The following is a 23,854-nucleotide window of genomic DNA, read 5'->3' as shown; positions in this document are numbered from 1 at the left end:
AGTCAGCCTGCAAGGCTCTGGGCTCTGGGCACTGAGGTCTCAGCCTGTGTGGATGCCAACTTTTGCAGTTCCCCCATACCCTGGCAGGCATAGGCCCCCAAAACCACCAAGCCTGCTGGCCGCTGTGGGCAGAGATGGGCCTCCACTGCCCCCTGGTGGCCACTGCCACCATGGTACCAGCCTCTATGGACAACTCAGCCTGCCCTCCACCCCCCAGCACAGATGATGGGCACCACCAGGATGTTGAGTGCAACCATGCCTACCCCTGATCCAGAGTTTCAGCCACCCCATGGGCTCTGGGGATGGCTAGCCTGGGCAGGAGGTGCTCAGTCTTCATTGACTGGCTTCTCCCCAAGATGGCTCCTGTCTCCCTGGGGCACTGCATCTCCTGTTCCCCTGTAAGACCCCGGACAGGCCACCCCACCTCTCTGACCTTGGAAGCCTTCCCTGTCAGCATGTCCAAGCCACTCTGTTCACACGTGGTTCAGCAGCAGCCTCCAAACATGCTCCTTCCTCCCGTGCCCCCGAGGGTCCGAGACTGAACAAACAGGGTGGCACGTCGAGCTGTGTGGAGGCGGGATCAGACCTCTCTGTGCAGCGAGGTTTCCGTGTCAGCATTTGTCTTGTCTTTGTGAGGCAGAACCATGGATGGTTAACAGCATGGACTTTGGAGCCATCTGGATTTGCGCCTGGGCAAGTCACTTCACCTCTCTAAGTCTCCATTTTCCTGTCTGTAAAACAGTGACCCTCATAGTACTGACCTCATGGAGTCACATGGAGGATTAAATGAATTCATGTTTCTAGAGTGCTGGAGCCCTACATACATGCTATAGGACTGCTAGCAGCTCTTTGTTTTTGATGATGATGGTGATAATGAGACCGGAGCAACAGTGTTTTCAGGGTCCAAGACCTCTGCCCAGAGATTTTGCTCTGAGCCTCTGCCCTCTGCGGAAGTCAAGGCTCATTTGTAAGGTTCCTTGGGCTCTGCCCATCTCTATGCCACACTCCCACTTCAGGAACACTCCTCCTCAGTCCTGAGGTGCAGCTTGGCATATACGTGTCACTTCCTGCAGCTGAGCTCTGGGGACCCCTCCCAGTGAGAGCGCAAGGCCTTTACTTGGAGCAAACTCCCTGGCACTGCAACATGCACAGGTATCCGAAATTCCATCCAAACTTCCTGCCCCTGGGCCTCACCTCCCACCTCACTCTCTCCCACACCAACCGCACTCCAGCCATGCTGCTATTTCCTCACGTACATGCAGCTCGTCCCCACCTCAGGACCCTTGGACGTACTGTTCCCTCCACTTGGGACACACTGCCCCTGTTCCACCCATGGCCAGCTCCTTCCCCACATGCCAGTCTCAGCCATAAGGTCACTGCTCAGGGAAGTTTTTCACGATGGAACCCCTCCCGCAGCTCCCCTCGGCTGTCTCCCTCACTTCCCCGTGTTTCCTTTTCCCTGAACAGTTATCTTCCTATACTGTCTAACCCCCGTGAACCCTCCATACCACGCAAGGAGGAAAGCTTATGAGAGCAGGGCGGTCCTGTCTTTTTCTTCTCTCCCCCGTCCCCAGCACCTGGCACAAAGCAGGTGCTCCACGTTTATAGATACTTGTTGAGCTAATGAACAAGCGAATCAATGAGCGGGGCAAGTGGTTGGATGTGTGACTGTCACGGTCCCACCTGGAGGCTTGCCTCCCTCCCTCCGCAATGCTGGCCCGGCTCGCCGCCCCTCCCTCTCTCTAACCGGGACTCTGTCTGCAGCGGTCCTGCTGACCGTGTGCTGCCTGCGGAGGAAGAAGAAGCCGGCCAATCCCGAGAACAGTCTGAGCTACTGGAACAACGCCATCACCATGGACTACTTCAGCAAGCATGCCGTGGAGCTTCCCAGGGAGATCCAGTCCCTGGAAACCTCTGAGGTAACGAGCCCCAAACCAAGGGCTGCCCCCAGGAGGACTGCCATTGGGGGAGGAGCACCCACTCGCCTCTCCAGCCTCCTCCTGGCGGCAAGAACCGGCAGGGTCCTGAGCTGCGGGGCCCCGCCCCAGCCCCGCCAAATGGGCATCTGCTTGGCGAAGCACGTTTCTTGGGACTTTGGGTTTCTGGGAAGAGGCTAACAACTGTTCATTGAGGACAGTTTGGTGGCAGGCATTCAGGGGACTGTGAAGGTGGGAGCTTGCTCTGAAGGGGTCCAGGCTCCGAGATGTGGTTAAGGTACTGGACCTTGGCATCATTCAGATAATACGGGGAGAGTAGGATACGAGGGGCATATGGGGAAAGTTAGAGGGCTGTGAAACCCATGGAGGAGAGCCTCGCAGAGCAAGTGCTGGCAGGGTGAATGAGTGCAGGAAACCCCAGCCTGGCCAGTAAGGGAGCTGGGCTTTGAACCCCATGTTCTGACTACAGAGACCACTGCTCTTTCCACTCTCACAGAAGGGTGGGGTAGGGGTCAGGGTGCGCCAGGAGAGATAGATGGATTAGGCACAGCCTTGGATGAAGTTGGATGGAGTTTGTGCATTAGTCTTGGACAGCGGAGAGTCAATGAAAGTTAGGCTTTTTGTGACCCAGTTGTAGAAAGATTGTGCTGATGGTCATTATCAGTGAATGGATAAGAAGGATAAGAAGGAAAGGAAGGATGGTTTAGTGAATGGCTGAATGGATGAGAGGACAGAAAGATAGGTGAGAAATAAGTAAGGGATGCAGTTGAGATGGCCCGGGAGAAGGGTGGTGGACAGCTAAGTAAAAGTGGGGGTGGGGCTGAGCGTGCTTCTGGTGGAACAGTCCCCTCCCCTCCTGCAGACCCATCCCCCCAGCATCCAGATGAGCTTTTATAGACATGCCTGTGATCACATCACACCTGTGCTCAAAACTCTTCCGTAGCTTCCCATTGCTGGTAAGTCGAAGTTCAAAGTCTTTTCAGGGCCTGTGAGGTGAACCTGTCCCCACCCAACCCTCCAGCCTCATGTCGTACCCTCTCCCTCATCTGCGAAGCTCAGATGACATTGGATTTCTTTTCATTTCATTATGGCACCAAGTTATATCACACTGCAGGGCTGTGCATAAGCTCTTCCCTCTCCTGATGTGTCTCCTAGCATGTCCCTTCTCCCTCCTGGGCATCCCCCTCACTGTCCACTCAGTGACTCAGTGACGCACCACTCAGGGTGCAGTCCAACAGTCACTTCCTCAGAGAAGCCTCCCCTGACTACCGAGCTGGGCACCCTCTCCTATCATTGGGTCTCAGCTCCTGTGCTTTTTCCACTGTGGCACGTACCAGGGTTGTAATTACATAGCCACAGGTCTGACATGACAATTTTGAGTCTCTCGCCCCCACACTGCTAACCCCAAGGGGAAGTTCTAAGGCACTGATTTTACTCGCCTACCAGCAGTATTGGCACGTTCAATCATCTCCTCCTTAAACCATTTCTTCACTGGCATCCCAGCCCCATCCTGTCCTGTTCCCTCCCACCGCCAGCAGCTCCTCCTTAATCTCTATCATGGCCCCCTGTCCTTTCCCCAAGCTCCAGTTACAGGAGGGCCCAGGCTCAGTGCTCCCACTGCTTCTCTTCTCTGTGAAAGAGTTCCATGACTTTAAGTCCCATTTCTCACCATGACTACCAAGTTCGGCTCTAGCCTGGCCATCTCGCCTGAGCCCCAGACCCATGTGCCCAGCTACCGATGCACACATTTCACGGGCATCTCATAGTGAACAGCCTGAGACTGATCTCTCAGCGTTTCCCTGCCACCTCAACACCCGGAAGCCCCCTGGTGTTTCTCATGATTAGATGGCACTGCTGGCCACCTTCTCCTCTGACACACCCCACATCCCATCCGTCAACAGCCCCTAGTCCATTGGCTTTTCCTCCACATGGGCAGGTCTCACTACCAGCACTGTGACCACCCCCTACCCCAATGACACCCGCCTGGGCTGCCATCATCCCTCGAACCCAGGATTGTTGCCATCGCTCTGCAAACAGCTCTCCCAGCCGCTGTCTGCCCCCAGTCCCCGCTTGCAGTCTATCCTCCACACAGCAACCAGACCAGGCTTTCAAGGGAGGACCTCATGTCAGTCACAACTTCCAAGCCTCACAGGGCTCCTCCTCACACTCTAGACAAAGTCCAGATTCCTCCTAGCTGGTTTTTTCTCAGGCTGGCCCCGCCTACCTCCTCCCCACTCTGCCAGGCCCCCCAGGAGTACAGGTCTCAGTCCCTAGAGTAAGCTCATCCTGGCACCTCTGAAATGCTTTTCTCCCAGCTGCCTCCATCTCTCACTTCCTCCAAGCCTCTGCTGCAGTGCCACCTCCTCAGAGAGGCCTTCCCTGACTGCTCTACACAGGTTAGAACCCCACCTTCCCCCTATCCACAGTGCTCTGTCCCCACCCTGCTTCGTTTTTCTTCAGGACTTCTCTCCACCTGGCATTGTACCCTTCTCTCTCTGTTGACTGCTGAGTATACATCTCACCTACTGGAACACATGCTGCCCCAGGGCAGGAGGCTTCCTCACACCCTATGCCCAGCTCCTAGAACAGTGCTGAGCATGTGGTAGGTAGTCAGTAAATGGTCATCACATGAGTGAACTTTGCTCACAATCTACCCATTATCCACCCCAAAGCCTGACACACAGTGGACACTCAGAAAAAAAAAAAATTAGCTGAAGGACAAACAGAGGGACAGGCCTTACAATGGCATTGATCTTTAGCATGGCCAGGGTACAATTTGGTGGCAGAAGTGTTCCTGAAAACTGTCACAGTGAGTAAAAAAAAAACAGGTAACTTTGCCCAAGGGCTGGCCCACTTTGAGTGTGGGCTCTGTTCCCCTGGACCTTAAACTGCTTACAAATTGGTAAATGAAAACCAAAAGCCAGAGGACAATGCTGGTGAGCACAGCACCCACAGCCCCAGGCCACCATGGGACGCAGGCCAGAGACCCTGCTAGGACCCAGGGTTGGGGTCTGCAGCAGCGCCAAGCTTGGCTGGCTTCAGAGTGGGTTTCTCACCCTCTCCCAGTCGGCCTGCTCCCCTCATCCTGCTATATTCCCAGTAACAGCAGTTGTGCCCTGTCCCCCAGGCACAGAGGCCCTGCCCACCCACACAGCCACCGCAGTCATAGGGCCATGAGCTCACTGCCAGGCTGCCAGCTTTGGAGGCTGCCAAGTGCTTCGCCTAAGCAAGTTTCCCTGGCACCCTGCTCCCCTGCTGGGCTGATGAAAACAGCAAAACAGAACTGTGTGGGCAGAATTGTGGTGCCCAGAAGCGTTTGGAAACTTTTTCATGCTTTCTCCTCTTTTTCCTTCCCCTCCTTCCTTTTTTCTTCCTTCCTGCCTTAGTTATTTTCTACATAACTTTCTCTTTTTTTTTTTTAACACAGAATAACTTCCCCCATGTGGTTTGCCCTTAAACTCTTGTGAGGACTGTAAAACCACAGCACATCTCAGGCTCCAAACTCCCCATCAGCTTAACTCCAAAGCCCAGTGGAGAAAGAGGATTTCTGTCCCCTCGCTGACACGCTGCCTTGGTCTCCTCTCTTAGACAGCTGGCCCCACATCCACCCCTAAGATAAGCGAAGGACATTCTTGGCTTCTGAAGACATTTTACAACAAATGGCCTTTCTTCCTTTCTCTCCTTATTACCCATAAATAATATATACTCATCAAAAATTGCATGCTTTTTATTCATTTTGGGGGGAATATAGTGCAGTGAAAACAAAAACAAAAAAGTCTGCACGTTTTGTTTAAAAAGAAATTTCAGAGTATTGATCATGACATCTTAAATTGAAGCCATTTCTAAGCCGCTGCTGCTGCTGCTAAGTTGCGTTAGTCGTGTCCGACTCTGTGCGACCCCATAGACGGCAGCCCACCAGGCTCCCCCATCCCTGGGATTCTCCAGGCAAGAACACTGGAGTGGGATGCCATTTCCTTCTCCAATGCATGAAAGTGAAAAGTGCAAGTGAAGTCGCTCAGTCGTGTCCGACTCCTAGGGACCCCATGGACTGCAGCCTACCAGGCTCCTCCACCCATGGGATTTTCCAGGCAAGAGTACTGGAGTGGGGTGCCATTGCCTTCTCCATTTCTAAGCTGGTCTGGCCTAAACCAGTTACACCCAAGTCTGCCACTGAGTCTTTGCCCTACAATAGCCTGCAGGCTCTGAGCCTTCCGTTGTGTGGAACTGGAAAAAACTGTGGCTTTTTTTCTCTATGTCAACACCTGGGCTGGAGTCTGAGAACTGCTATTGCATAGCCCCCATCTGCCTCCATGGCTGAGGCCGAAGTCATTCAGATGACCTGAGCGGGTTGTCTGTTTCTAGGCTTTCCCCTCCTGGGGCTGTGTAGATGGACTGAATTTTTCAGTCACCTATCGTGCAGTCACACAGAAATTCAGATCCATTCAGCTCAGCACATCCAGTGCTATAAGAAACAGACTTAGAATTCTGACCAGGCCCTGGGAGGACTCGGGAGGGTGGAATGAACTCTGCAGGTTCTGGTAGGTGGGTCTCAGGAGAAGAAAGAGGAGAGCAAGTGCTGGGTGTGTTCAGGAAAGAAAAGTGGTGAGGCCTCCTGGAGGTCTGTGGGGAAAAGGTGGAAGGAGAGTCTGGGACCCAAGGGGACCAGGTTTTGCCCACTAGGGCAGCGAGCTGTACACCATGGACAGCTGTACACGCATGGACAGCAATGCTACCTCTTGCAGCCTAGAGTGGAGATGATTCAGGAAGCAGGAACCCTTCTTTGGAAGCTGCTGTGAAGATCTGAAAAAAGAGCAGACAGATCTCTGAACCCCAGCATCAGCAGTGAGGATGATGACAAGTGATTAAGATGAAGAGAAGATAGGTAAAGGGGATTAGGAGGTACAAACCTCCAGTTATATAATAAAGAAGGCTCACGGATGTAATGGTACAGCGTAAGGGATATGGTCGATAATATTGTAATAACTTTGTTTGAGGGCACAGGTTATTGGGCTTATCGTGGTGACCATCTCATAATATATGTAAATGTCAAATCACTATGCAGTCCACTGGAAATTCATGTAACTTTGTATGTCAACTACATTTCAATAACTTTTTTTATGTTTACCAAGCACTCCCAAGTGGAAGTAAATGTTCCAGTGGGTATGTAAGAATGGCCACCTGATGACCCCTCCCCAGCTCACCCTGTCTCTTCCCTCTGTCCTCCAGGACCAGCTATCAGAGCCCCGCTCCCCAGCCAATGGCGACTACAGAGACACCGGGATGGTCCTCGTTAACCCCTTCTGCCAAGAAACGCTGTTTGTGGGAAATGATCAAGTGTCGGAGATCTAACTAAGCAGCAGCCCTCGCTTTACCGGTCCCTACCTTCCATCTCTAACTTATCAATATACAAATATATATTATAAACATAATCTTTGTGTAACCCTGACTTGATGAGAAACATTTTCAGCAGCTTTTTTTTCCTAAGAATTGTCAACATCTTTTTTATAAGTGTGGTTTAAAAAAAAAAATCTTGGCGGAACAATCCATGGCCTTTATAAAATAAAGGTATTTCTAAGCAAAGCAGTTGCATTGATTGCTTCTCTTAATAACTGTCCTTGTATGTGGGGGTCCCAGCAGCCCCAGGCAGGTGAGAGAAGAGACTGGCCTGTACAAGTGGATATTAAAATGGCCAAGTGCAAGGCCTGTGAGGCTTCCTACAGCTCTACTTCCTCTTGATTCAATGTGAAGGACCCCATTTCCGTCCCCTTATCCGCACCTCAGTGACGGGAACTGGGCACTTGGAAGGATGCTGGCGGACAAGGAAGAGGGAGCCCTGAGCCCTGTGACGGCACCAATGGCTGTCGAGGGTAATTCCATCCAAGGTGTGGACAAAGGCTGGAGTGTGGAGGCGGAAAGGACCGCAGTGTCCTCGGGCCACGCCCCCTGACAGCCCCCTCAGGGAGCCCCCACTGTGCTAACATCAGAACTACTTTCCCCTCCGCCAGCAGGAGGCTCCCCTTCAAGTGTATCCCCACATTCTCCCACCACCCGCAAATGCATTAGACACGGTGCCTTTCTCTGGAGACAGTTTGAATGTGGATCCCAGCCCTGGAGCTTTGAAATGCTTGCCCTTCCTCAAGGATCCAATGTTTGGGGGTTCACCTTTGTTTTCTTGAAAGACCATCACATCACACCCCTGAGGAACGTGTTTGTGGAAGAAGCCTTGGAGTGTGGAGCTGTAGTTTTCTAAAGCTTCCTCCCAGGATCTTAAAATAACAAGATTGCCAAAGGGGATCTCTCAGAAGACATCACCGTATCTGTGCTGGGCGCTGCAGACCTGCCTGGGGGTCACCAGGGGTCTTCACCTCTCACTGGTCTCTCCGTCGGTGGTCTCCCGCTGCCCCACCCCCACCCCGGGGTCCACAAACCAACAAGGTTCAGACCCCCGGAGACAGGAGAAGGGCTTCCAGAGATGGCTGCTTATCCATTTTTTCCCCTAATACATAGTGGCTAATAGAGAAGATAACTGCTTTGGCACTTCCTTTCTCTAAATGAAAGATAGTTTGATAGTATATTTTGATTATAGATGTTCTTATAGTCAGATTGGGACCTGAACTTGAATGTTGAGTCATATGTTTGTGTTATTGCTGTGGTCTTTTTATCATACCTTTTTCCTTTCCTACATTTTCCTTTTTAAAAAATGGCCTTTAAACTTGTGTGTTCTCAATGTCTTATGAATGTACTTAACATGAGTTTGGTGATTGTCTCTCTTCAAAGACTCTTCAACCCACAAGGAAGCAGGTTACATGTTGCTCTGAGACTCATTTCCCAGTGCATTGCTGTCTGATCTTTCAAACTTGTCATAATATTTCTGTCAGTGATTGCATTTAAAATATCAGTGTGTGTGTATATAGAGAAAGAAATCTGTTTGTAAAGTAGAATTTATATATAATATATGTAATCAGAGATACATATGTTATATATACATATGTGGGATGTATGACTTATTTTTCCTTATACACAGAATTCAGCTATCATGTATATATAAATAAACTTATTTTATTAGCCAGAGGATTAAGTTGCTAATACATTTTGCATTCTTTTCATTTTTAGATAACTTTTAAGTCTTCCTTAAGTACCAACACCATGTATCTATCTGTATCTATTTTAACAGTAAGTTGGATTTTTATCAGTGTGATGAGCTAATAGCCATTTATCATTTGTTAAAACAAATTCTTTAGGCCATGCTTGGGATTTCTCCCCCAAAAGTCATTTGTCTATGGGTCTTTGAAGATATTGGTGTCAAGATACATCCTCCTCATCTGCCCCTCCCTGGACTCCAGACCATATTGTAAATATCTTCAGTCAGAGGAATATGAAGTTAACCTGACCACAGAGTGTCACCATTTCATAGAGTAACGGTGCCTAAACATGGCACTATTGCAAACAATTTTTGTGGCTTGCGCCCTCCGTTCATTCTTGAATGATCCATCCTGGAATTCCTGCAGCTCCTGGGGCCCATTAGCATCACCTGTTTTCGGAGGATGTCAGTATAATGCAGACTAGTGGGAGCCATGGGCCTTCAGGTACACCAAGAAAGGGTGCTTTCCGTTCACAGCAAGAAAGCCTCATCTAAATAAACAAGGGGCACTGTCAGCCTTTACTTGATCTGATTGGTTACTTAACCTGATAATCATAAATTCAACATTGATATTCATAAAGTACTTTCCATGTCATTTCAAATAGAAAAAGTAGAAGGGGGGAAAAAAAGGAAAGAGCACATAGAATGTTCCAGTAAGTGACCAGCTTTTTTAACTCTGTGTGTGTGACCTTGGGCAGGTACCCTGTTTTCTGGGTGTTAGGAGACAGGGGGATTCTAGATAAGTCACTGGACTTGGAGTCAGAAGAAGACTTCTCATCCCAGGTCTGCCCCTTCTTGGACAGGAAACTTCAGGTAAGTCAACGCAGCTCTCAGGACTGTCATCACGCAAGGGAGAACAGGTGGTCCTAGGCCGTGTGATGATACTCCTGGAGTTGTGCAGTGCACAGCCCTAATGGTAGTGCATGTCAACCTTGATCCTGCTTCCTGAGGTCAAATTGACGACTCAGTGTAGTAAGCATGGGAATGTGCACAGTCCTGGCTACATTCAGCTCACCACCTCCCCTTCTCTCCTCAAGGTGCATCCCCACATTGCAGGATCTGGGTTTTGGTTACTTCTTTTCTCTAGGGTTAAACTTAAATGCAGTGGATTTCAGGTCCATTTTGTTACACTGGGGACTGCAAGAGCCTTTCTGGATACTGAGGGCATAAGTTAAAACCCAGAGGGTGGCATCCAATACCAACTTGGAGCACCCTTTAAGATTTTTAACCAGAAAGCCTCTTTTTATATGTACTAGCTTTCTGGCAGATGGGGAAGCCAAGGCACAGGGAACATCCAGAGCACGTATGGCCAACATGTGTAAGAACCGAATTTGCCCACAGTCCCTTTCTAGTGCATCAGAGCCCAGGCCAGTGCCTGGAGAATAAGGTGCAGAGAAGGCAAGCAATGTGGTCAAGGTCAAGCAACTGACGAACACCATGCTCGGGGGCAGAAAGGCGCCAGGCAGGGACCTCATCTGCTGCTGGGTCTGAGGGAGCCTGAAAGAAGCAACAGGCTTAGTCTGTTTCTTTTGAGTCCCTGGGGCTGATTCCCACCAAGGCTGGTTCACAGTCATCTCCGGGCACATGTCCACAGTCACACACGCAGCACAGGTAGAGCTGGAGAGCACTGACGTTAGCCCTGAAGCACCTGGAGTCAGTCCTGGCTCAGCCACTCTCTCTACTTCTGATCTAATGGCCCTGAGCTTCAGTTTTCTCATCTGTGAAATGGGACTGCTGGGTGCCAGCCTTGCCCTCCTAGGTAGTGAAATACACAGGCCCAGATGAGCCACCCCCACAGCCTATACAGATCCAGCCTCCCCACCACCCACAGAAAAATCTAGGAGGTCAGGCACATGATCCTGCTGAGAACGCCTGAGTGCCTCTCTGCACACAGCCCTGGGCGGGCCATTTCCCTTTCAGCTTGGTGAATGGTGGAAACTCATGGAAAACAGCAGACAAAGCAGCCCTGGCACAGGGAAGCTTCCAGAGAGGCCCAGTCACGGGGATGCTGGGGCTGGAAACCAAAAACCACTGTGCTCTGTAAGTCCCCTAGGCACAGCAGAGGCAGAAGGGGAGATGAGCACCAGGCGCGTGGTGGTGGACGCGCCCTCAGGGGCCAGCTCCAGCATGCCTCTGCAGAGGCACAAGGCGTCCTTCAGGGCAGCTCAGTCACCTTCCTCCCTGGACGGCCTCCCAGCTTCCAGGACCGTTGCCGTGAGTGGTCTTGTCCGAACACCCAGAGTCTATGTAGGGATGGCACCCAGTGGGCCCACAGGTGGCCTGGGTGCCCGCGTGACCCGCAGGGCCCTGGGCATCAGTAGCGTCTTCCTGCAAGGCCTGCGGAGCTCAGGCCTGGCCACGGCACCCGCTCCCAGCCTGGAGAGGGACCTCGGTGCCGTCGAGGACCTGGGGGGTTGCCTGGTGGAATACATGGCCAAGGTACATGCCCTGGAGAAAGTCAGCCAGGAGCTGGAGGCACAGCTGCGCATGCATCTGGAGAGCAAAGCTACGCGCTCAGAGAACTGGGGTGCCCTCCGGGCCTCATGGGCCAGCAGCTGCCAGCAGGTGAGTGCCTGAGAGAGGGTGCTGACTGGCTGCCTGCTGCCCCGTCTCTGGGGGTCATTAAAGAGAGCAAGGGTGCTGAGGCGGGGTGGGGGGTGGAGGGGGCAAGGAAGTGAGTGGCCTGAGGCCAGAGAGACTGACCATAACTCCTTACACTTCCATGCTAAAAACATTAATGACAGTGATAAAAAGAATAAAAGGGGGCACCATTTCTTAAGGTGCCCTCAGGGCCGGGCCCATGCCAGACCCTCTGCAGACACTGTCTCCTCTAGGATTCAAGGCAGTACTGTGCAGAGGATCATTCACTGGTTGCATTTTTAGATGAGAAAACCAAGGCACAAAGAAGTTATGTGCCCCAAATCACACAGCCGATGGGGAAACAGAGCTGAGATTTGAACCTAAATTTTTCCATCTCCAAAGCTTGTATTTCTCCCCTCAGCCTAGGCTGACTCTGTAACTTTGTGTTAAGAAAGGGTTTTTACAGCCATCATCAAGCAGAATGGTTTTTACAGCCATCATCAAGCCATCATCACCACCAAATGGCTGTGGCATTAAAGACGATGGCTAAATGGAGGCGTGTTCCTGCTTGCATCAATTCAGGGCTATCCTGTAGAAATCTGAGCCATGCAGGTAATTGACAAATTTACTACCCACAGTAATAAAAGTAAAAAGAAACATGTGAGGTTCATATTAGTGTATTTTATTTAACTCATTATATTTTAAATGTTATTTCAACATATAATCAATTCTAAAATTATTACTGAGATAATTTACATTTGGATAGAAGTTCTGCAATGATGGAAAAGTACTATATCCATACCATCTAGTTATCTCTGGCTATTGAGCACTTGATGCGTGGCTAATGAGAATGAGGAACTGACATTTTTCTTTTATTTCATTTTCATTCCTTTAAATTTATACATTCACAAGTGGCCAGTGGCTACCTTACTGACCAGGGCAGGGCACAGAGGGTTTCTCCTTGCTTGGTCAGGACCTGCTCTCCAGGGTGGTTCTGCAGGACGCTGAGATCATCAGTCACGTCTGCTTGCAGCCTGTGGTTCTGACACTGGGCCCGCAGCTAGCTTTGCACATTTCATCTATCTCTTTGTGGGTGGCTGGCTTCTCTGTTCCCCTCCTCCCACAAATGCTGGCCTTGGCATCCCTCTGAGCTAAATCAGCCTCTAGCCCAGCCAGGAACTGCCAGCTCAGACCCCTTGCACCCTGGAGCTCAGCACACAGCCCCCAGGGGGACGTCACAGACCTTCATTCGTGTGTGACTGGGTGATGCTGGGCAGACACATTCAGGGGCTTCCCATTTGCCCCTCTTGCCTCCCACTTCACCCCCTGGAGGCTTCTCCACGCCGGCTGGTGCCCAGCAGACAGCACAGTACACATGACACCCAACACTGTCCTCTCGGCTCCTCCTCAGAGCTGCTGCTCTGCTCACATCCATCTGTGTTGGGAGGAGAGCCATCTCAGAGCAGCCTGGGGCCTTGAAGCTGACAAATCTCGGCCAGCCATTCCTCCAGGGTTCTCTCCAACAGTAATAATTCCAAATTTTTGTGTCCTACAAGCCACCAGAATGCCCCTATTCCAATATTTCTTTATTTCATTGGAAAAGACTCTGATGCTGGGAGGGATTGGGGGCAGGAAGAGAAGGGGACGACAGAGGATGAGGTGGCTGGATGGCATCACTGACTTGATGGACGTGAGTCTGAGTGAACTCCGGGAGTTGGTGATGGACAGGGAGGCCTGGCATGCTGTGATTCATGGGGTCTCAAAGAGTCGGACATGACTGAGTGACTGAACTGAACTGAACATTTCTTTATTGGAATATTCCAATATTTCTTTATTGGAATATTCCAATATTTCTTTATTGGAATATTCCAATATTTCAGCTCCTGCCAGATAATTTCTTACACTCAGCTGCCACACAGACTTTTCATAAGTCAAATGTCCCAATTCCTAAGTCAAAAAGTACAGTGACAAAACTTAGTCCATACTCAACAGAGACTGACTTAATCTGGCTTCAGAGGCTTCAGCAGCTGCCCAACTTCTTTGAGCCTCAGTTTCCCTATCTGTAAAATGGGTATACTAATGCCATGGGTATTCCAACAAGTCCATAGGTAAATAAGTTGCATAGGTCCTGCCCGCAGGTAGACTACAGATCAGAAAAATGCATAGTGAGAGTGGTACAGGTAGAGTGCTGTGGGCTGGACACCGAGACAGTCAGCCCCCAGATAGGGCACATTTTCATTTTAAGTGACTTGAGATTCTAGCTATGAATACAGAGTTCCCTTTTTCCTCCTTTATGAAACACGGACTTGAAGATTCAGTTAGAACAACCTGTAAAATGGAATTATTTCTGTTTCACATGGCCCAGTCCTCCCGCCATATCCAGCTCTGTTTCATCCAAAAAAATAAATAAATAAATAAGAAAATCCTACATATCTGAGAAAGACACAGTTTTTCCTCTGTTGCTGTTGCAAAACTGACTCATGTGGGCCATCCGCCTCCCCCTTCAGCTTTACTAACACCTTCTCTCCACCTGGTATTCTCCACCCAGTCACCAGAGTGATCTTTTGGACACATGCAATCCATAATGCAAATTCTGCATTATAACCCTGCCCGAACCCTCTGGGCTTCTCCTCACCGACAGGACTAAATCCGAAACCCTGAGCTCAGTCCACAGGGCCCTCCCAAAGTCACCTCTGTCCCGGCCACACCACCCACCTAGGAGGCCATGAACACACCGCATGCCCTCGGCCTGCTGTTCCTCTGTGGCCTCGTGACAGCCTGCACACACATCCACCGCAGCAGTTGCCATGTCGTCCTGTGCCATTTGTGTGTCTAGGCCCTCACATACTAGGCTCACTTAGGCACATGGACAGGTCAGGAGAACCTGAATTTGGATGTTGGCTCTGCTACCTTCCAGCTAGGTGGCTTTGAGTCAGTTATATAACTTCTCTGAGCTTGTTTCCTCATTTGCAATTTGGGCGTCACTATATCTACTGTGTGGAGCTGTTAGGGGGTTAACTGAATGTCATGTACTTGGTAAAATCAGCAGCTAACAGCCTAGAAAGACAGTTTCATTCCTGGCACTGCAGATACCTAGAGCCACATACACGATCGATGGTCAACACTGAGAGAGACCTGTTCCCTTCAAATCCTGGCTCTGCCCCTCACATGGACCAACCATGTGAGGAGCACATCCACCCCACACCTCCCTTTCCCTGTCTTTGAGGTGGATGAACACCTCACCAGTGGAAAGGGGCCACTATGAGCATGAACTGAAATAAGATGTGAAGGGGGGCTGCATGGACTATGAAGGGCTGTGTGCATGCAGCATGGTGTCCTCAAAGAGGACCCGCCACCCTGGGAGCTGGGCCACAGGCCCTGGGGTTGCTATTGGGACCATGGCCCCCTTCAGGGCCTTAAAAGGACCCCTTACTCCCCGATCCCCAAGCAGTGTCCTCATCACCAAGGGCCGCGGGAGATAGCTCCCTCCTAAGCCCTATCTATCCCCAAACAGCAGGCCCAGCTTCTGGGCACTGAGAAATGATGCCTTTCCCTCGGGGAGTGGGGCCCACTGCCTCCCTGGGTGCAGGTTATGGAGCACTAGACTCCCACCCGCCAGTCCCCATAGGGCTCAGGAGGGGCCCGCCCCCCAGGCACTCTCCCTCTTTTGGCCTAGAGATCAGCCCCCCGCACCTCCACAGTCCATTTGTTTCAGAATGTGCCTCCTTCTCCTCATGGGGGCTCAGAGGCAGCCACACATGCCGAGTGCTCCTGGGCTCCTTTGCCCTCATTTGGATTTCTTGGCCTGGAGCTTCCTGCCTGTCTCTCCAAACACCTGTCCCCAGCATTCCTGACACTTCACAACACTCCCGTACCCTCTCCCCTTGGCCGCTCAGTCTCCTCCACCTGCAGCCACTTCCTCCCCTCTGTGTACCTCCTCCTCATCCTTCAAGTCTATTTCAATGGCACCTCTGCTGTGAAGTCCTCCCTGATCTTCTTTGGCCCCTCAGGACCCACACTGTGCTTGAGGCCTGGGGTCAAGCTCTCAGTAACTGACCCCTAAAGTGGCTGAATGGTGGTTGGACACCTAGAGAAAAATGTCACCTTCTCCCTAGCCTGGGCCCCCAGTAGAACCCAACATGGACCCCTGTCACCCACGAGTAGGTTGGGCTGGAAAGTCCATTTCAGTGACACTTTCTCACACTCAGCTCTAGGAGCAATGGAGAAGTTCAGAGCAAGTACCAAGCATGATTTCATGTCCAACACTTCTGTAGCTGTTTGAGAAGGAAAAAGAAAAAAGATTGAGAGGGGATAGTTTTAATGGCGAGCTCCCAGAACTTCCCTGGGAAAAGGCCCCTCTGCCCCGGAGCCTCCCACAGCCTCTCCACCTCCGCCAAGAGTTTTCACCACCAGCCTCGAGGAGACACAGGCGTACTTTCAGACGAACAAGGAAGAGGGCGAGAGGGGGAAAGAGTGCTGTCCCTGTGGACAAAGCCCCAGCATGGGACGTGACCCAGGACGGGGCTCAGGAGTTCACAGCACAGCAGTCCAGTGAGCAGCCTGGGGAGATCGTCTCCCTCCCGCTTCACTGTGTAAGTTTATCAGCCTTGGAAGAACTGGGGTCAGAGTCAGAGCCAGCTTCATGGGGGCAGACCCACTGCCACACTATAGAGCCCAAACTCTAATAGGCCCCAAAGTTGGGGTTTAAGTCTCAGTAGCTGCCTGCAAAATCCATGGACAGAGGAGCCTGGTAGGCTGCAGTCCATGGGTCACTAAGAGTTGGACACGACTGAGCGACTTCACTTTCACTTTTCACTTTCATGCATTGGAGAAGGAAATGGCAACCCACTCCAGTGTTCTTGCCTGGAGAATCCCAGGGATGGGGAAGCCTGGTGGGCTCCTGTCTGTGGGGTCACACAGAGTCGAACACAACTGAAGTGACTTAGCAGCAGCAGCAGCTGCCATATTGAAACTTTCACTAGCTGTTTCTTTGAATTCGTGTTTTGTAAGTAAAGTCCAATGGCACAGTGAAGCGTGTGTCAGGGACTTGGAGCCTCAGCTCCCCTGTCTCTCTGGGACAGCCAGGTCCTGTGACCCCTTGCAACTCAAGGCCTCTCCTGACCTCCCCTCCTTGCCCCACCCCCAGCAAAGGCCTGGTCATAGGGGCAGGGAGGGTCAGGGTGGTGTCTCAGGGGGGCAGATCCAAGACTGGCAGCACCACAGTGCATTCAACAGGCAACTGACAGGAGAAAGGTGAGCCTTTCACCCACCCTCGATCCAGGTGCCTACAGGGTAGTACTGAGGTTCAGTACTCTTAGGGGTCCACTGTCCTCCATGTTAGGGTGGCCAGTCTGTAGAAAGGGAGATGCCTGGCCGGACTTCCCCACCCCTGGCCAGGACCTAGCACATCAGTCCAGTAGCTGGCAGGAAGGGTAACCCCATAGTAGCAGGCCTCACAGCTCCCCCAAATCACAGGGCATGGCCCCCCCGGGTGCCTGTGGGTTGCATCTGTGCCTTGATTGCCCCTGTACTCAAAGGACTACAAGATTAAAAAGCAAAAATGAGTAGGACAGGTCAAGAGAAAAAACATAAAGAAAGGAAAATTCTAATACCTTTCAAGGCACCCCTTTTCCTGCTTTTTGAAAGCAGGAAAGCACAAGGAGCTCTGTGCTTTCATTTTGCACTGGGACTCACAAAGTATGAAGCCTGTCCTAGTTAGAGTTAAATGTATATGAAGTTCTTTTTCATGTCCAAAAGTCTCTCTCAGCGACTCAGCTGTGTTAGAATAGAAACTCTCAACTACTTCTGCTCAGCAGTAAAACAGATGGAAGAACTCCCAGATGGTGGCCAAGAGGTCAAGGAGGACCCGGGTACCAGCTCAGGCAGAAGGTGGTCCTTTCCCTCTCTGGCTTTGCTTAGTGCTCTGACTTTTCATGCCAAGTGAATAACGCTGATAATAAGTTCTGGCGGCAACATCAGGCCCTTTCATCCTCAAATATGCCAACCTCAAGCTTGGAATTCGGCAATATCCCTGCCTCAGAGCTGCTCATGAAAGAAGAGTAGGAACAGAGGTGGAGCAGCCACAGAGTCAAAGCACCGGGAGTGAGCAGAGGCCAGCGCTGTGGAGAGGCTGCAGGTGGAGGAAAGGGGACCGTGGAGGCTTAAGTCTTCACTGAAATTAGTGGTCTCCATGGGAGAAAACAGCGGCTTATACCTCCAATGGCGAGGGCTGTCAACTGGAGGCAAGGAGAAGTCAAAACTATTGAAAGGCAAAAGGATTCAAGTTTCAAATGGGCCTGATTTTAATATTTCCCCTACTCTCACAGTCTCTCTTTCTGTCCCTTGCAGAGAAGGAGTCCATACTCTGAGGATCTACCTATTTGGGGAAACTACCAGAAACAGGGAATCTGGATCCAGGCCAGGTTTCTCTCCTCACAGCACTTGGGGTCCTAGCAGTTTTTTATTTTGTTTAAAAAAAAAAAAAGATATGAGAAGAACCCTCCCCACTGAATACATGAAAGGCCACAGGGTCACTGTTGTGATTCACAACCTGGTATCCCTGAAAGGCGGAGAGAGGAAGAACCTGAGCAGTTTTAGAACCTGTAAAAGCTTGGATACATTTACCCAAGACAAACCACTCAGTCTGTTTCTCGACAGATACAATGAAGTGAGAGCAGGCCCGTGAGGTAATCACTCTGTTAGCAGATCTATAAGGGACACTGAAGGATCATTAGAAATGTAACTAAAGAGAGAAAGATACATTGAGAGTTCCTCTGAGGGAGAGTGATGTGTAAGATTGGAAAAATTCCTTGGATGCAACAGGCGAGGGGAAGGAGGCCTGAGGCTCTTGATTGAGTAATATAGGTGGTCAGTAAGCTGCTTTCTAAGAAAAGTTGTTTTTTATTTCTTGGGGGCTCTTCTTTTGCTACATAGAGTCTCTGAGAGGGAGCAGAATTGCTGAAAAAAATAAGGGAGAGACTGAGTCCTGTCACTTGGGGCCTCTAGGCCCTTCCCACACGCTAAGTTTAGTCACTCTTAAATCTCTTAAGATCTGTTAAAACGTCAGGTCCATGTTGAGGAAGCAGGCAGAGGAGTCTAGATAATAGGGGTGTCCTGCAAAGACTGGGGATTATTAAGCCAGGGAGACTGAGGCCCCACAGACCTGAAGACAAGTTCTTCCTTGATGGCTCTACATCTCGATTCCTCGTCTGGATAATGAGGATACTTGGACACTTTCTTCAATGATAAATTGTCTCTAAGAATAAAACACTGGTAGCCTTCCTGCAGAAATTAAAAAGAAAAGGATGAGTACTGTCTCTACTACTTTGTAACACTGGGCAGAGGTAGTAGTCAATGCAATCAGAAAACAATTGGAAAGCACCAAGAATTTGAATACAAGAGGGAAAATGGTGGTCTTCCTGGAGTATCCGAAAGGTTCCATGTGAAAACTTTACCACAAACAATAACATAATTTTAGTGAAGTACCAGGTTACTTAGAAAATTAAAAGTCAATGCCATTATATCTATAAATAACAAAAAAGATACAATGAAAGAGAAAAATCTTACTTATGATAGCAAAAAATAAAATGAAATGCCTTTACATGAATTTAACAAGAAATGTCCAAAATTTATATGAGACCACCATAAAACTCTCCTGAAAGACCCAAATGGAAAGAAATACCATGCACTGAAATATAAAGACTTGAAAGCATAAAGATCCCAGTTCTCCCTATTGATTTATAAATGTAATGCAATTCTAATTTTTAAAATAGTAACATTGCTTTTTTAGAGCTAGATGGGTTCATTATAAATTTCATTTGTAAGAGGAAAAAGGCAAGAAGAGCCAAGAAGAAAAACTAAAAAAGAAGAGAAAGCTCTTCCAGATAATAAAACATACTAGAAAGTCTCAATCATTAAAGTAAACTAAGGATAGAAAGGCCACTGAAACATAAGACAAAATTTAAAAGTAAGCCCCACTGCATATGGAAATTAGTATTGATCAAGGCAGCCTTTGCAACCAAGCCTTTTCAGTGAGTGGTATTCAGGAAACTGGATAGTCATAAGGAAAATAATAAAATCATACCCATTCCTCACTATATTTTAGGATCAATTCCAAATTCATTCTAGATTTAAATGTAAAAGAGGAAGCCACGCAAGGCTAAATTCTTTATAACTTGGCTGTGGGGACATTTTTTTCTTGATATAATTCAAAATCTAAAAGCAAACTTACTGATCTTTTAAAATATTGATAAATTTGATTACCAAAGTTTTTTAAATTTTGCATTCTCAAACAACAACATAAGCATAACTGAAAAATAAATGGCAAACTAAAAAATAAGTATTTGAAACTTAGAGTATAAAGGGTTAATATCTCCATTATACAAAAAGCATTTAAAATTTAAGGATTAAAAAAAGTCAGCAACACTCTTATTTTTAAGTGGGCTAGAGATATGAATAGACCGTTTACATTAAAAAATTAAAAGAAAAAAATTTACAATCAACTAATTTCTTTTAATTGGAGGATAATTACTTTACAATATTTTGATGGTTTTTGCCATACATTGACATGAATCAGCCACAGGTGCACAGGTGTTCCCCCATCTTGAACTCTCCTCTCTAAAGTTAAAATGTTTTTTAACCACATAAAAGAATGCTCAATTTCAGTCATAATAGTAAAATACAAAAAATAAAACAAAATGAAAACCTACCTGAGATCACTTATATCTATCAGATTGGCAAAGCTCCACAAATGTGTCAGTCTGTTTTGTTGGTGAAGCTCTGTGCTCTGCTGTGCTCAGTCGCTCAGTCATGTCCGACTCTTTGCGACCCCATGGACTATAGTCTGCCAGTCTCCTCTGCCCATGAGATTTTCCTGGCAAGAATACTGAAGTGTGTTGCCATTTCCTACTCCAGGGGATCTTCCCAACCCAGGGATTGAACCCACATCTCTATGTCTCCCACATTGTCATGAGGATTCTTTACCACTGTCCCACCTGGGAAGCCCAGGTGAAGCTCTAGGGAAGTTCATATAATACTGATGGGAATAGAAAATATTGCAATCACTTGTGAAGAAGAATTTGGCAATATCTATACAAATGTATATGCATTTATGTATATTGAAGTTGATCCAGCAATCCCACTTCTAAGACTCTCTCCCAATGACACACTGGCAAGAACATGAACAAGAAGTATGCATAAGACTATTTATTTCAACTCTATGAATAATGGCAAAAAATTGGAAGCAACCCAACTACCTATCAGTAGGGACTAGTTGAATAAGCTATGAATTATATATCCACAAAAGAAATGAGAAATAACTCTGTAAACTATTATGGAAAATCTCCAGGATATATTGTTGGGTTAAAAAGCAAGGTGGACAGAATATGTATGTTATTGACCACTTATCTAAGAAAGAGGAAGGGATATGAGTACATGCATACATATTGCCTTATAATTGAAAAAAAATTTTTTAACATGTTTTTAAATGATCACTTACAGGAAGCAGGTAGAGGGAAAAGAAATAGACACTAGAGTTGTTTTAATTTATCTTGTTATGTGGAGATGACTTTGGGACCATGCAAATATTTTAGAGAATTATAAAACAAAATTAAATCTTATGGAGAAAGCTCTAAAAATCAAAAAGAAAAAGAAACAAATGAATCCAACTATGTTTCAAATTTATGGTATAATCACAAAGAGAAGAACTATTCCAAGTGACTTTTAAAATCACAGTAATCCCTAGTGAGGATGCAGAAGAGTACTGCAAAAAGAATTTCAAATTATTTCAGTAATCATGTTGTTGGTTGTAGGTCAACATAAAATAAATATATATCAGTGAATATATATAAATATATATATATATAAATATGATCAGTGAAAAGACTTAGAAACTATGGCCAACCCAGTGGTACTGAGCATTTTTAGCCTCTGGTTTTGGTCTCTAACCACCATCTTTCACTATAAGAACAGAAGCTCCTTGGAGAAATGGCTAGACCCAGGTTTGGGGGCAATGAGTCTGAGAAACCAAGGAAACTATAAAGAACTACTAGAGTCACATTAAAAGACATAATAGTCAATTTGAATAAACCCCCACTAATCAAAGATGGCAAAATACCAATAAGAATATTAACTATAGTAGATTGAAATACATAAAAATGTTTAAATCTGTGCATTCAGTATTGTACTCTTCCCCTCCAAAATCCACCTTGGAGTCTGCTGAGGAACCAACTCAGTTTTTTGAAAACTGGTAGATAATGAGCCAGACGTTTTTCCTGACTTTCCTATAAGAACTGTAGGTACATCATGGTTACAGTTTAAAAAAAAAAAAAGAAAAAGAAGAGAGGAAGCATCATTTTGTAGAAGTATTACAGTTAAAAAACAAATAAGAATGTAATTATTAATTTTATTTGTATATCATAAAAGTAGTTCTTAAAACAACATTCAAATATCACCACTTTGCAAATAATGTATCTAGGCAATAACAAGTATCAAATAGCTACTAATCTCACAAAAAAAGACCAGCAGACTTGTACCTTTTGATGGAGCACGCAACACCACCTATGAAGTAGCCTTGCCAAAAAAAGAAAGAAACCAACAAAAAAGAAAATTGCAAGTGATTAAGTCTCAAGAAAAAACTACGGGAAATACAGAGGTCAGATGAACATGTTAACTGACACCATGGGGATGAAGTCAGCAAATCCAGGCAGTATGAAACTACAGGGGTAACCATCCAATTTTTTCAGCAAGCAAAAATTACCAGGGGAAAAAGGAGAGATGGGGGATCTATAAGTTAAAAGAGATTAAATTGACATATCAGCCCATTGAAATGGACTTTATTTGGACCACTCTTCAAAGAAACTGTAAAAAATATATCAAACAAGTGAAGAAAGAGGAACTGGATATTTGGTGCTATTGAAGAATTGTATTTACTTTTTAGATGCTATGTATTTTTAGATTTGTAGAAGTTATGTGTTTTTTTTAAAATGCATGTTTATAATTTAGCAATACCGTACTGAAATATCTGAAGAAGAAATAATATCCAGGATTTGTTTAAAATAATCTGGGACAGGATGGAAATGTGAGGGGATATTGGTATAACAAAAGAAGAAAAGAAAAAGCCATGTGTTTATAATCATACTGGTGATGGGTATACGGGGATCCATTATACCATTCTCTTTTTATGTATGTTTGACATTTTCATAATAAAAATGATTGGCCCGTAGGTATAACATGAAATAATATATGTACATTGCTGGGAGCACACTTAATACCCAATTAAGTTTGTAGAATTGAATAAATGAGAAGATAGCGACATTAAGTGGGTGGTAACATAAACAACTATGTTTACATGAGAGGTTCAAACCACAGACACTGCAGGAGTTGAGAGAGGAGCGGGGTACTGACTAGCCCTCAGAGGTACCCCCAAGAAATGGAGACCAAATGTGAGACCCAAAGAACCTGCCAGAGGGTAACCCTTCAACCCGGGCCCAGCGTGGACCAAGCCGGGAGTTAGGACCAGGTGTGACCGCCTGCAGGGCAATCTGCACTTGGAGCTGACCTCCCAACTGTCAAAGGGAAGGTCTGTATTGGACATTTATTAAAAGTCAGCAAAACAGGTTTTATTAATATTCAGACTATGGCAGTAGGAGAGAGAGACTTCAGAATAGAACTGAGCTCAACTCCACTGAAACAAAAGGTAGGAGGCTTTTTAAATGCTGGTGTGCTACAGGAGAATGCTGAAGGAGGCTGAGGAGGGTGGTCCAGGCGATCCAGCCATCCATGTTTGCTAACTGGCACTTATCCAGAGGAGAAACACACATCTCACATCTTTATGATGGGCACAGACTGGAGCAAGGAGCCCCCCGAAATTAGCATCATACCAGGAACTGGGAGAGGGGGAACTATGTCCCCAAATGTTTGCATTTCACAGAGACGGCTTCCAGGTCCTAGAGGAAACATTCTGGGTTGTAGGAGATTCATATCTCAAAACAATAGAGAAAAGATTTACAGTTCCATGTTTCCCAAAGTAATTGTCTAAGAAAAGGTAGAGCAGGGGCCTGTTGTCAGGCTGGAACAGTAAACTCTTTGGGGAGCTTGAGCTCCCTCAGGAAGGCATTTTAAGTGGGCTGAGTGGGAATGCAAACTAGTACAGCCACTATGGAGAACAGTGTGGAGATTCCTTAAAAAACTGGAAATA

At 47.5% G+C, this 23,854-nt stretch overlaps 2 protein-coding genes across 3 annotated transcripts in view; both read left to right on the top strand.

Moving 5' to 3' along the window:
• TMEM108 (transmembrane protein 108) overlaps positions 1-7,605 on the top strand; it is a 391,348-nt gene extending 383,743 nt beyond the window's left edge. The window contains exons 5-6 of one of the 2 annotated variants that reach the window (XM_010839570.1): positions 1,765-1,919; positions 7,164-7,605. In XM_010839570.1, coding sequence (XP_010837872.1) covers positions 1,765-1,919; positions 7,164-7,286 — 278 coding nt within the window. In that variant the 3' untranslated portion in view covers positions 7,287-7,605. The remainder of the gene's footprint in view (positions 1-1,764; positions 1,920-7,163) is intronic. The other variant, XM_010839571.1, reaches the window with a different exon arrangement.
• Positions 7,606-11,105: 3,500 nt separating this feature from the next.
• The window catches only part of BFSP2 (beaded filament structural protein 2, phakinin), a 77,120-nt gene continuing 64,371 nt past the window's right edge, over positions 11,106-23,854 (top strand). The window contains exon 1 of the mRNA XM_010839569.1: positions 11,106-11,643. Coding sequence (XP_010837871.1) covers positions 11,155-11,643 — 489 coding nt within the window. The 5' untranslated portion in view covers positions 11,106-11,154. The remainder of the gene's footprint in view (positions 11,644-23,854) is intronic.

Source organism: Bison bison, unplaced genomic scaffold, assembly GCF_000754665.1.
Source record: "Bison bison bison isolate TAMUID 2011002044 unplaced genomic scaffold, Bison_UMD1.0 scf7180017864119, whole genome shotgun sequence".
In the NCBI taxonomy this organism is placed as follows: Eukaryota; Metazoa; Chordata; class Mammalia; order Artiodactyla; family Bovidae; genus Bison; species Bison bison.
The sequence above is the reverse complement of the archived record's forward strand: the minus strand, read 5'-3'. Positions and strand labels throughout refer to the sequence as shown.